Genomic DNA, 12,515 nt, shown 5'->3' with positions numbered 1-12,515 from the left:
TTCCTGACTCGTAATTAACTATTTTCCAGGTTGTTTGTATTTTGTTATCAGATTTCATTATACTATATTTAATGTTAGCGACTTAGTTATAGCTTTTGTATAATTCATTTGGTGCTGCACGGTACAATGTGAATTTATCATTTATATTTAACGATTTAGCGTTCCGGTACGATGTCACATAGAAATTTATTAGGGTTACCTATGTGTTAAAATAGCTGCCATACTTTTATAAATGTCAGTCTTATAGCGACTTATTCATATCGGCCTATCACAGGCACATAAGAAGCGTTTATGTATAAAAGTATACATTATAATTAAGTGACAGTGATGACTACATTCGCTATTAGGTTAGTATAATTAAAGTAGAATTTAAGTACATTTTTACGATGCGCGCACACCGTCACCAAATACCGACACCCTGAAGTTAGCTATAAGGTTCGGCAGTGTACACTTTTAATCGTCAAAGTCTGCTGGCGCATTCCGGTTATTCAATTGATTCAATTGTACCTAAATCTCAAATTTTAATGTTGGTCCGATAAAAAGTCTATTAGAATTCCAAATTTAATTATGTTCATTTCATTAACTATATAGATTTTTTTTGTGATATCAAATAAAATTATTAATATTTAACTAAATAACTAATTGATATTGCGTAATAATAAAACTTTCAATGCATTAAATACCTTTTTCTACAAACGTAGAATAAGGCTAAAGACGAAATATTTTAAATTTTTATCTCGTTATGCCAAAGGAGTATAACTTCTAACCTATACATAAGTACAAACACGATTTTTTTTTAAAAGCTATTAAGATTCCAAAAGCGCCTGAAAAGAGCCCACAACAAACTTTTTTGTTACAACTGCTAACTGTTAAATTACGAGAACATTAGTTGACTCAAATAAAGATACTTAATTAATGAGTATTATGTTTTCTGTAAAAAGCATTCAATTTAGATGTAGTTCTACGGATATTTTTAGTTATGTTTTCTTATAAACAAATGGCGTGTATTTTATAAAAAAGAACTTTTTCAATTAGGTGTTACTCTATCAAGGTGTAGTCCGTATATTTTTTAAATTCGCGATAACTTCTAAATCAAATTTCCGATTTTTTTGATTTAAAAAATATTTTCTGCTCTATAAATACCTATGGTGATCAATAATTTACATGTATAAAATATTATACTGCCATGTGTTGTGCTACCCGCGTTATCCACTTTTGTTTGTTTTGGCGATCTAATAAAGTTTAAAAACACAAAAGCTATTGTCACATTACTATGATAGTTAGATATATTACCTCGCGGACTTCTTTGTAGGCAATAATAAGTACTTTAATTATGTAGTACATAATTTTTATGTATAACCAATATTTTTCTCAGCTTACGCCAAGTAATGCAAACAAAATGTAACTTAGGGTTACATTTTGTTAAAGATCTCCAATATTTTTGAAAATATATTAAAGCCTATGTATAGGTGCTTCTTGAAAATATAGCTTTTTCTTGGCGAAGAAATTGTTAAAATGGTTAAAATCGGTCCATTACTTTCGGAGCAAACAAATCTTTCCTCTGTAGAATGAATGTTATTGTAAGTATAGGCTAAGACATGCGGCATAAAATAACTTATCTAATCATAAAATAACTAAGAAACATCAAATGTTAGTCAAGCGCGCAAGGCAAGCAAAGTGTCTGTGTTGTCTGATTTGGCGGCCTATTGCCATCTTAGACTGAGTCATCATTTACCACTAGCTTTTTAGGGGTATGGGAGTTTAATTAAACCAGTTAATAACCCTAATACATTTCAACGCGGTATCGTACTTGAACGCTGAACCCGCCGCTAAAAGATAGGAACTAAAAGTTATTTCTAGCATAAAAAAATCCTACTTAATATTATAAATGTGAAAGTGTGGATGTTTGTTACTCAATCACACGAAATTTTCGGAACGGATTTTGATTAAATTAGGCATGCATGTAGCTTTTGACATGGAAAAGAACATATGCTACCTTTTATCCCGATTCCTTTAGCAGTTTCCGAGGGAAAATTGAATAATGTATACGAGCTAAGCCGCGGGCAGGCAGCTTTAAAATTTGGTATGCATGTCACCTATGCTATGTTAAAGACATGTACTTTCCATACCGATCTCTCAAAAAGTTCCCGTGCTAGGATTAAAAATTGTTAACGAGTGAAGCTTTAAACCGAATTCTGAAGTCCACGCAGACTAAGTCGCGGGCTGAAGCTAGTAATCTATAAATCCGCATTGAAACGATGGTGGATAAATCTATGAGGCAACCTGTTGCCCCTGTTGACCTTTCCACCTCCTTAATATATGTCGTAATTTGTGGTCTCCGACGACCGGTTCACAAGGTGCGTTGTGGAAACGCAACCTTAAAAAAATTATGCATTTGCGACCAACACGAATAGTTCACCAGAGCAACTCGTTGCTAAATTCCAGCTATCCTGCATCTCAATCACAAGAACAAGAGAATACAAGAAGCAAAATTTGTAAAATAAATCTTTAGTAATATTATAAATGCGCGTTTGTTTGTTTGTCCTTCCTTCACACCCTAATTGAACTACCGATCAACTTGATTTTTGTAAAAAGTTACAAGTAAAAACGAAGAGTAACATAGGCTACTAATTATCCCAGAAAAATATACGGCTCGTAAATAAATCAATAAATAAATATAAATTAATAGGTGCTCGCTATTTAAGAAATATTCTTGTTATAGGTCGCACGCAAAACGTGAATTTAAACTCCTTGAACGCGTAGTTTCTCCCTTTCCATCTCGTTTTTTTTTTTCTGCCAAAGGTTGACGGTAAGAGATTGCTTGCAGCAATAACGCCGCTTTTGTATGCCCACAAATTATTGTATTATTTTGTTTTGTTTATTCTTTATTTCATTATATATTTTTATGTTTGTGTGCAATAAAGTATTCCTTCTTCTTCTTCGTCTCAATGGTTACTAGATGGTGACACGGACTCCGCCATTTGGCATAAAATAATTTTTTTATACATAAGGCCGCAGTGGCACCACTCCGCTGCTGCAACACCCCCTGTGAACTGGCCTTAAGGATACCGCAAATAAACTTTAAAGCGCACTGAAGTAGCTACTAGAGTTCTCAAGAAACGCACCCTTTCAACTTAGTTTCAAATCGAGATATATACTACCGTAAACGCTACGCTTTAGCACTAAGTTTATGGCTCTGCATAACTCTTCGCACTCTGGCGTGGAAGAATAAATATTTACGTTAAATTTGCACCTTTATTTTACTTTGTGGCGTAAGTTACGCCCGAGAAAGTTTCTGCCTTTAGTAAGAAAATATAAGACTGTAAATGTGTATTTTTCCTACATCGTTATTCTAAATCAGCTTTAGCAGAAAAACACAGTGCGACTCTACTGGTGCAAAAATGACTTCACAACTTACTGTATTTGCATTCACCTTCAATATCTATAGGCGACGCTTTTTCGACAAGCGTCATTACAGTCGATTGAAACAACATTTGCTGGACAGAAATTTGGACAAGAAGAGACTAAAGAATACCAAAAAGGCTGAGAGAAAAAAATATATAGATATCTGTTAAAAAATATATATTTAGTTATTTTATTGCTTTCAATAGGCCCAATTAGGCCTATGATATGTTGATGTGAACATATCATTAGAGCTAAGGTTTTAATATCATACATATTTTTCCAGATAACTTAGTTACTTTAAACAAAATATATACCATTGTAAGTAAGTAAGGTCTCAATCTCTTCTCATTGAGACCCGTGCCCTGTTATGGGCCAGTAATGTGTTTATATTTTGAAGATGATGATGGTATGCCATTGAACGATGTTTTCAAAAAGCTCGCGAATTTGCTTCTACACTTTACCATTGGGCTAAATTTATTGAAGAGCGAAAGGAGCAGAAGTTAAGTGATATTTTTGTTTCAGGCAATATCGGACTTTCTGCTCGGCGTTTTCTGCCTGCCTTTCACACTCGTCGGTCAAATATACAGGAGGTTCCTCTTCGGGGCTGCGCTCTGCAAACTTATACCTTTTTTGCAAGGTATGTAAAATATATTTCTGAGTTAAAACTTCTTTAGAAACGTGATTTGACACTCGATGACTCAAAAATGCGAAGAATCGAATACATGAATGTGCAGGAGAAAACGAGATACGAATACATTTCCCTTATTTTTTCAAATAAAGAAACAAACACTTAAATTTATGAGAGAGATAAATAAATTTACAACAATAATACACACATCGCTATGAATATTTTTATGAATAATATACATAAATACTTATAATTTACAGATAAACATCGGGCCACTGAAAACAATTAAAATTCATCAAGCAAATATTTTCGCTAGACAGACGGTTTAGTGATTGCGGTAGATGGGAGTAAATCTTATACTTTTTTGTTTGTATGTTTTTTTACTTGAACGCGATGATCTCAGGAACCAGTAGGACTAGTGATAGGATTTGAAAAATTCTTGCTGTGTTAGATAGCCCATTTTTCGAGGAAGGTACACTATATCATCACGCCAAGGCCAATAGAAGCATTGCACTATTATATGTTTTAAAATCGGGGTTTTTTATGAGATCTTCCGCTTCGTGCGCTGCGTAAACGGTTAACTTATCGATAAAATCATGTATGACAAAGTTGTTCCCTTTTAAAAGTTCTAAAAAACATCCGCGACAGCATATGCCTGTCTTTTAAGGTTGACTTATACGCGGACAAAGTCGCGAGGGACCACTTTTATTGAATAATTTTTAGTTTTGGTAAAAAAGAATAAACCTTACTATTATCTTAATACTGTGGTTTATTCTTTTTGTTTCACTTCTGCTTTATGTAGAAATTGCACACAAGAAATCGCTTCTTCTTAATCCTTATGTCTTTTTAAATATATGACTCTGTGAAGTTGAAGTTAACATAACACTATTTGTTACAGCCGTTTCCGTTTCCGTAGATGTCTGGACGCTTGTAGCTATATCTCTCGAGAGGTACTTCGCGATATGCCGGCCTCTCAAGTCCAGGAAATGGCAGACTCAATGCCACGCATACAAGATGATAGCAACCGTATGGATACTCTCAATAGCGCTCAATTCCCCTATACTGGTCGTCTCTACGCTTCAACCAATGAGAGGAAATGGTATGCATTCAAAGTTTTATAGTCTAAGAATATATTTAAAGTTTTAAATTCCTTGCCCGAGATCTTTCATGCAAGAGTATCGCCGTGGAGTATGTTTTTATTTTTACATTTCGCGTTAATTTTAATCCCCTCTCATCAAAGATTGTTTGGGACAAAATCACTTAAGCAATTAGGCAGCCTTTACATGATTCAGGGCATAAAAACCAGACAAATCTACGTAGATAACGGTCCGGTATTTACTTTGACGTGCATTTTTCTATGACGCGGGGCCATATTTTATATCAAAATTATTAAACGCATTTGTATGCAATTTCTTACATTTATATCTGATTTTACTCCTGAATTTTTTTTTATTTATTTAAACATCTTTATTGCGTAATAAAGGAGAAATTACAAATATACTTTAAAAAAATTTAAAGCAAAAGGCGACCTTATCACTAAGTGATCTCTGCCAGGTAACCTTAACGATAGTACACAATAATATATGAGAGACGGGAAATCGCAATTAAAATATACAATATATACATTTACACACTTAAGTACATACTACTAATCTATATATATATATAATGAAAATGGTCTTCCTTTGAGGCTCAATCACGCCTAAACCACTGATCGTATCGACATGAAACTACCACCATTCGATGCGAAATTTTTCCTAGATGGTTTATGGCTATCTATTTTTTGAATTCCAACATTCCTTCATTTTTTTATTGCTGTTTTACTTTTATGAACATTTATCCCGCTAATAAAAACAAAAGATAAGCATTTTCTCTTGATTCTTTTGTTTTCATGGATTTCAACAGAGTGTATTAAACGGATTATGGTTTTTTACATTCAGCTAAGAATCTACTCACAGTAGTGGAGAACGGCTGGACCAATTGGGCTTTTTTTTTATCTTCAGAATTGTCAGGAGAAAGTATTGTATGTAAGAAAATTTTAAAAAAGCCCGATAAAAAGTTAAAAATTTCGATGATAATCGAAGAATTCCCATCTATATAGTCACTCACCACGAAATCTCGGGAACCATAAGACTTAGAAACGTGAAACTTGGTAGGAATATTACTTTTGCTATGTAGAGGTCAGCTATGAATAGATTTTAAGAAATTCATTCTTCAAAGGGGATTGCGGGGGCGTTAACAATGAACAATTCCCGTTTTTAAACTATAGCTCCTATAGACTTCAAATTTGGTAGGAACCTTCTGTAAGAGGTGTAGAAATAGGCTATGAACGAATTTTACGATAGCTCACCCCACAGGGGGTTGCGGGGGTGGGTATTGACAATTAATATTTTTAATTTTCCAGCTAAAGCTCCTACAAGCTCCAAATTTTGTAGGAATTTTCTATAAGTGATGTAAAAATGATTTATGAACAAATTTTACGATATCCCACCCCAAAGAAGATTACGGGGGCGTTAACAATGAAAATTTTCAATTTCCAAGCGATAGCTCCTATAGACTGCAAATTTAGTGAGAGTATTCTATATGTAATATTAAAATGATATTCGAGCGGATTTTACAATGAATCACCTCCAATACGGTTCGCGGGGGTGGGTGTTAACAATAAAAAATTTCAATTGCGAAATATAGCTTCTAAGAATTCTAAATATGGTAGGAATCTTTTATTATTCACATAAAGAACATCTCAAAATGCATTTCAATAAAGTCTACTTCCGACAGGAATTGCGGGGGTGAGTGTTAAAATCTAAAATTTTTATTTCTAACCTGTAACTTCTACAGACTCCAAATTTGGTGGGGATCTTCGTGTATGTAGGGATATTCGTGTATTTCCTTAAAACAATCGTCTTTTTGGCAGCGGAGAAAAAGTCATTGAGAGGTTTCAAAAACTTAACTTTACATGTAGCTATCCAATCAACGGACTAAGAATTTTACATTCATTTTACTTTTGCAGACTACATAACCGACGAATTCTTTTATTGCGGGATCGCGGAAATGTAACAGATTGAAATGAATGCATTTTCCAAGCACATGAGATGTGGAAAAGAAATTTAGTTACTTATTCCAATAGAATTCATAAAAAACATGCACAATTAATTTTCTATAAAAAATTGATGTCACGGAGAAAATTTTAGTTAACAGAAAATTCGTCGCACTTGAACCTAGACAGATTTCAACTTCACATATGAGGCTTGCAATGACTTTAACTTAAACTTTCAATGCTCATTTCAAATTTTTTTCTTCATGTCAATTATTATTAATTTTTGGAAGAAAGGCACGGAAATGTTATAATGATTGCACATTGAAAGTTACAATGAATATTAGTGAGAAAAATCACCTGGATGAAAGATACAGGCTAAATCGATGGAATTTGGAATTTGAGTAAGTCTAAACAATATCGATGCTTACAGTTCTATCCGCGGGGCCTATTTATGTTCATACAAAAATAAAAAAAAGGAGAATAATAAAAATATGAAAAAAATAAATAAAAATGAAACATAAAATGTAATTTATTTCCTTTTTCAATTCGCCCAGCGAAGCGGGCTGGAAACGGCTAGTAACTAATATAATAAATTATTAAAAGAGATAAATAAAATAAGATATAAATATATAATTTATTTAGTCATTTTAGCCATTTATCTATATATATATAAATGGCTAAAATATATATATAATAATAATACTATAGATACATAAGTACACATATAAGAACAACAAATTTATAATGACAAATAGTGATGTCTAACACGGCTTTTGAAAATTGCTAGGGATTTAGAGCGACGAATATTGTCAGAGAGTGCATTCCACAGCGTTGCAGCTTTTATTGTGAAGGATTCCGAGTAACTTTGAGACTTACATTTCATCATTCGGAGAATATTCTCCCTAGCAGAACGCTGAGATCCTTGAGACGGACACGGGCCAAGGAAATTAAAGCGTTGTTTAAGGTAGAGTGGTGTCAAAGGATGAAAAAGAGTAGAATACAGGATTGAAAGGACATGCAGATTACGCCGATGCCTAAGCCACTTCAATTTTTAATACACTTTTTATCTTGAAAACAATAGGGTTCATTCGGGATAGACGATGAAAGTGTTTATCGATTTTACTCCATAACCATTCCTTAGCCGATTTTAATATTTTTTCTTTTACTGCAAAGGAGGAATTATTAACAAGATGAAGGTGAAAATTTTGTCAATATTGTTGGAGTTACTCTACTAAGACCCTCAGCGATCGGAAGGAAAACTCCTTACTTAAGACGAAATAAGTAAGTGCCAGATGCATGAGGGCGTGCCTGATCTAGTTAACATTGTTTACCCACCGCAATCGACATATTTTTTGCTGCTGATACTGTCACACAGCTCTCTAATAAAATGGTCCAACGGGATGCTTTGAAACCAAAAACAAATGCATGAAGCAACAGCTAGCCCATAAATAAATGCTATGTTGAAGCGTAAAAGTAGGACAGAACTAATAAACTCGCATCTGTACTAAGATAATTAATATAAAAGTATGTGTTTGTTTATTTAATTGTGAAAAAGTTTTGGTGCAACCACTGCACTGCTTTTGACGGGCTTATAAATAACATGTAAATCCAGGACAACATATGAATATCCAGAACCTAAATATCCAGGATAACATATGAATCCAGGACAACGGACTAGGGATACGTGTTATTCCGGAAAGCACGTAACTTTGCTACAAATAAACGAGCCACAAATCCGATCTTGACAACATTTTGCCTGGGGATTACACACCCTGATGTTTTTGAAACTATGTACCTAAACAGGTTTCTTGAAAAACCAAAAGACGTGTGCTAAAATCTAGTTCTTTATTTAAGTATTACAATGTCATGACTTAAGAACCAGTCAACGCGTGTTTCACACAAAATAAACTATTTGTGAACATTTGTTTCACGAAGTCAACAGTTCCCTCATTACAAGTTGCCAGATCTCAACAACGTTAATTAGCTATTTTCGCTAGGTTAGGCACTATAGCGTCAGTGTAAAATAGACCTAGGAAACCTAGCTTTAGAGTTCCTAAGAGAATTTTCCTTTACATATTGCCATTAGGGGGATTTTAGGCGGGAAACCAGAATACCACAATCAAGCGGATTAAATTTTCCAATTCAAGTACTGACGTGAAGCTATTACCTTTTAGAATAATCCCTACTTAATATTATAAATGTCAATGTAAGTTTGTTTGTTAAGCTTTCACGCAAAACTACTTAACCGATCCCCAAGAAAACTTTGTACACATATTCTTGGAAGTGTTAGAAGTAATATAGGATACTTTTTATCCCGACATTAAGCTCGGTTCCTTTGGGAGAGGGGATGAGTGTTTGACGATTTTACACCATAACTGCGACAAATTATAATCGATTTAAATAATTATTTTTTTACTATAGAGGTATATGTGTTTAATTTAGCCCAAACTGTGGTTGGAGATAGAGGACAGAACTCCTCAGCGGACAGCAGCAAACCCCTCATTTAAGGCTTAGCAATACTGAATACTTGAAATTTTGTTAGATCTACAACTAAATTTAATGCCATACCAAAAAACAAAATCAAACGCAGACGAAGTTGTGGGCAACAGCTAGTATTCATATATTTTCATTTGCAAGGAAATTGTGGCTAGCGTCCGACTTTAGTCCGATGAGAGTAGTAGTGGAGCTTTCTGTGAGCTCCGAGCACATCCGGGAAAAAACTACCGCCATGCTTATTTCTGCTACTATTTACATTGTTGTACTCTGGTCTGGAACGCGTGGTTGCCGGTGGTATTACAGGCGCATGAGGCTTAAGACCTACGCCTCTTGTTGATGGACACAGGGCGCCATTTTGTAGGGAGCATTCCATGCATGCCCTGCAAAGTTTTGATCAATTTATATTAATCAATCATTAAATTTTTTGAGTTTACTCCTTAAGAATCGATTTTCGTATATAAGGCACCCGGTATGAGAAAAATGTGAGGAGTAAAATCTACTAATGAATGACCTCGTTACGTTTTCGCTTTGCGACGTTGCATGCCCGGCAACTGTGATGCGCAAACATACAACGTCGCTTTCGTTTAATTAACTTATTTTTCCTATTTAAGTTACCAAGGAAACCGAATAATATCTAGATAAAGAAACAAACACATAAATGTATAGGACAGAGTGAGATATAAAACATAATACATTTTTTTACCTATTCTAGTTACCATGGAAACTAAATAATAAACATTACATTTATCCTAATAGTTCAGATACTCTACATCCACCTCAGTCTCCCGTAGGCTACTTTTAAGAAGTTACACTTCCGCCGTGTGTGAATAAATCGCACAGAATTTTTAATTTACCCTTTCATATGGGGTTAATCTTTATTCAGTTAAATAAACTCTTTTTGTGTATGTTTCGACAATCGTACTTAAGGAGTAAACTCCAGTTGTGCGTCGGAGCTGACTCACACTTTTTTTATTTTGCTTGAATATGGTACATGCAACATGTATACATAGGTGCTAATTAAATTTTATAAGTATATAAAATATCCTGCCAAGATTGGCTTGCAAAAATTATTCGTTAATGATTATATCAATTTTCTACATTAAATAACAAGTCACATTTAAATGATTATTTAAAAGTAAAAACACAAAAAAAAGGAAATGAAAATATCTGATTAAATAGAAAATTAATACTTAATAAACTAAAATTCATGAATGTCTATAATTATAATAATTTTGCATTTAGGTAGTCATTGATATCATAATAAAGTCTATCCAAAAGTTTATCAAATAAAACTGAATTGAAATGTGCAACAGGTAAAAGTTATAGCGCATCTGGCAAGTGGTTGTAAATAAGTACAGCCATACAGTGTGCACTTTTACTGGTCACGGTCTTTTACTGGTCACGGTGAGCTTTTGCATCGGTACACATAACTTAAGTTTATTCATGTTATTCGGATTTCTTATGTTACTAAAGCTTTTAAAAAGATTTGGGTTTTTTTTTTACAAAAATACACATTTCGTATATATATAGGCTAGGTGAAGGCAACACTTTCAGTGATATATTTCAGTATAGGCAATGGTGTTTTATTTACAATCAGACGAAGCGTTAGTGGAAAGAAAGGGGAGTTAAGAATGTGTGTTACATTAAGTGCCAGAAAAACCACAGTCGATTAAACTTTTAAAAAGAAAAAAAAAGCCTCACCTGCTTGGTACATAAATTATTACTATAAAAAAACAAAGAATCATTTAAAATAACAAAATTAGTGAAAAGAAAAAGAAATACTTAGCAATATACAATATCGAATTAAAATTAAAATGCAATATAAATTGATGAAAAATTTAAAAAGACAAAATAAAAAATTACAACAGTAAAATACTTTTTGCTACGTGTATATACACTATCCAATATCGACCCGAGAATCGCCTTTACAGAGTAACGCCCACACAGGGTTAGGTATGACTCGCTAAAACCTTATCAACAATTTTCCAATAATTGGAAATTGAATATGGTTTCCAGACCAATTTCTTGTTTGATATTAAGAGTTTTTTACCAAACGAGACCCTGTCAGTATCCGACCGTTGCCTGTTATTATGTACGTTCGTCTGTCCATCTGTCTAAGAGGTCTAAAGCTTTAGCCGTAAGTAATTTTCTCTCTCTCTATCCATCTATAATTTTTTTATATTCAAAATAGTGTTGTCACTAGTAAACTAATAGAGTGTTTTGAATTAGTTTGTGTGGGTTAATAAATAATAAATATGCATTTTTAATTCATTTTTTTTTTAATACCAATAATTACAATAAAACTGTAACAGTCAAATTCATTGTACATTGAATGATTTTTGTAAAAAAAAATTGTAGGGCCCTCCATAACCGATACTGAATCCAAAACTCCATTTCTTTCATTCGTGTCTGTGTATCTGTAACTCCGCCGCGCATCACGCTGCAAAAACTGAATGAATTCAAATGAAACTTCGAACGATTCGAAGCCATACTAGGGCATAGGATACTTTTTATCCGAAATTCAGTTCAGTTCTTTTGAGAGAGGTTTCATGCCTCATGTTTGACGATTTATCACCATAACTCTGTCAAATGTTATCCGATTTAAATAATTATTTTTGTACTGGATGGGTTATACTATCACTTTTGCCTTGTATATCGTGAAGATCTGATAAATATGATTGAAAATAGAGGACAGGACGCCTCAGTGGACAGCAGAAAACCCCTTACTGAACACGTAAATAGTTGTCAGATTTAGGAGCACTTCAGTGTTAGGAATAAATAACAAATGTAAAAGATTTTCGAAGTTATACTTCTTTGGGCGCGTTAGAAAAATTATGAGAGTAAATTTTAACGATGCGCGCGCACACCGTCACGAAAAACGGACACCCTGAAGTAAGCTATAGTCAACAATTTAGTTTTTCAATAAAAGGTCTAAGTCTTCGGGTTCAT

General features: G+C 33.7%; 1 protein-coding gene across 1 annotated transcript in view; it reads left to right on the top strand.

The window, feature by feature from the left end:
* The window catches only part of LOC120623832 (cholecystokinin receptor-like), a 57,193-nt gene that overhangs the window by 12,489 nt on the left and 32,189 nt on the right, over nucleotides 1-12,515 (top strand). Inside the window, exons 2-3 of the mRNA XM_039890096.1 lie at nucleotides 3,928-4,042; nucleotides 4,932-5,132. Of these exons, the coding sequence (XP_039746030.1) occupies nucleotides 3,928-4,042; nucleotides 4,932-5,132 (316 nt within the window). The remainder of the gene's footprint in view (nucleotides 1-3,927; nucleotides 4,043-4,931; nucleotides 5,133-12,515) is intronic.

The sequence above is a fragment of the Pararge aegeria genome, chromosome 5, assembly GCF_905163445.1.
Source record: "Pararge aegeria chromosome 5, ilParAegt1.1, whole genome shotgun sequence".
In the NCBI taxonomy this organism is placed as follows: Eukaryota; Metazoa; Arthropoda; class Insecta; order Lepidoptera; family Nymphalidae; genus Pararge; species Pararge aegeria.
This window is presented reverse-complemented; position numbering and strand designations above follow the sequence as displayed.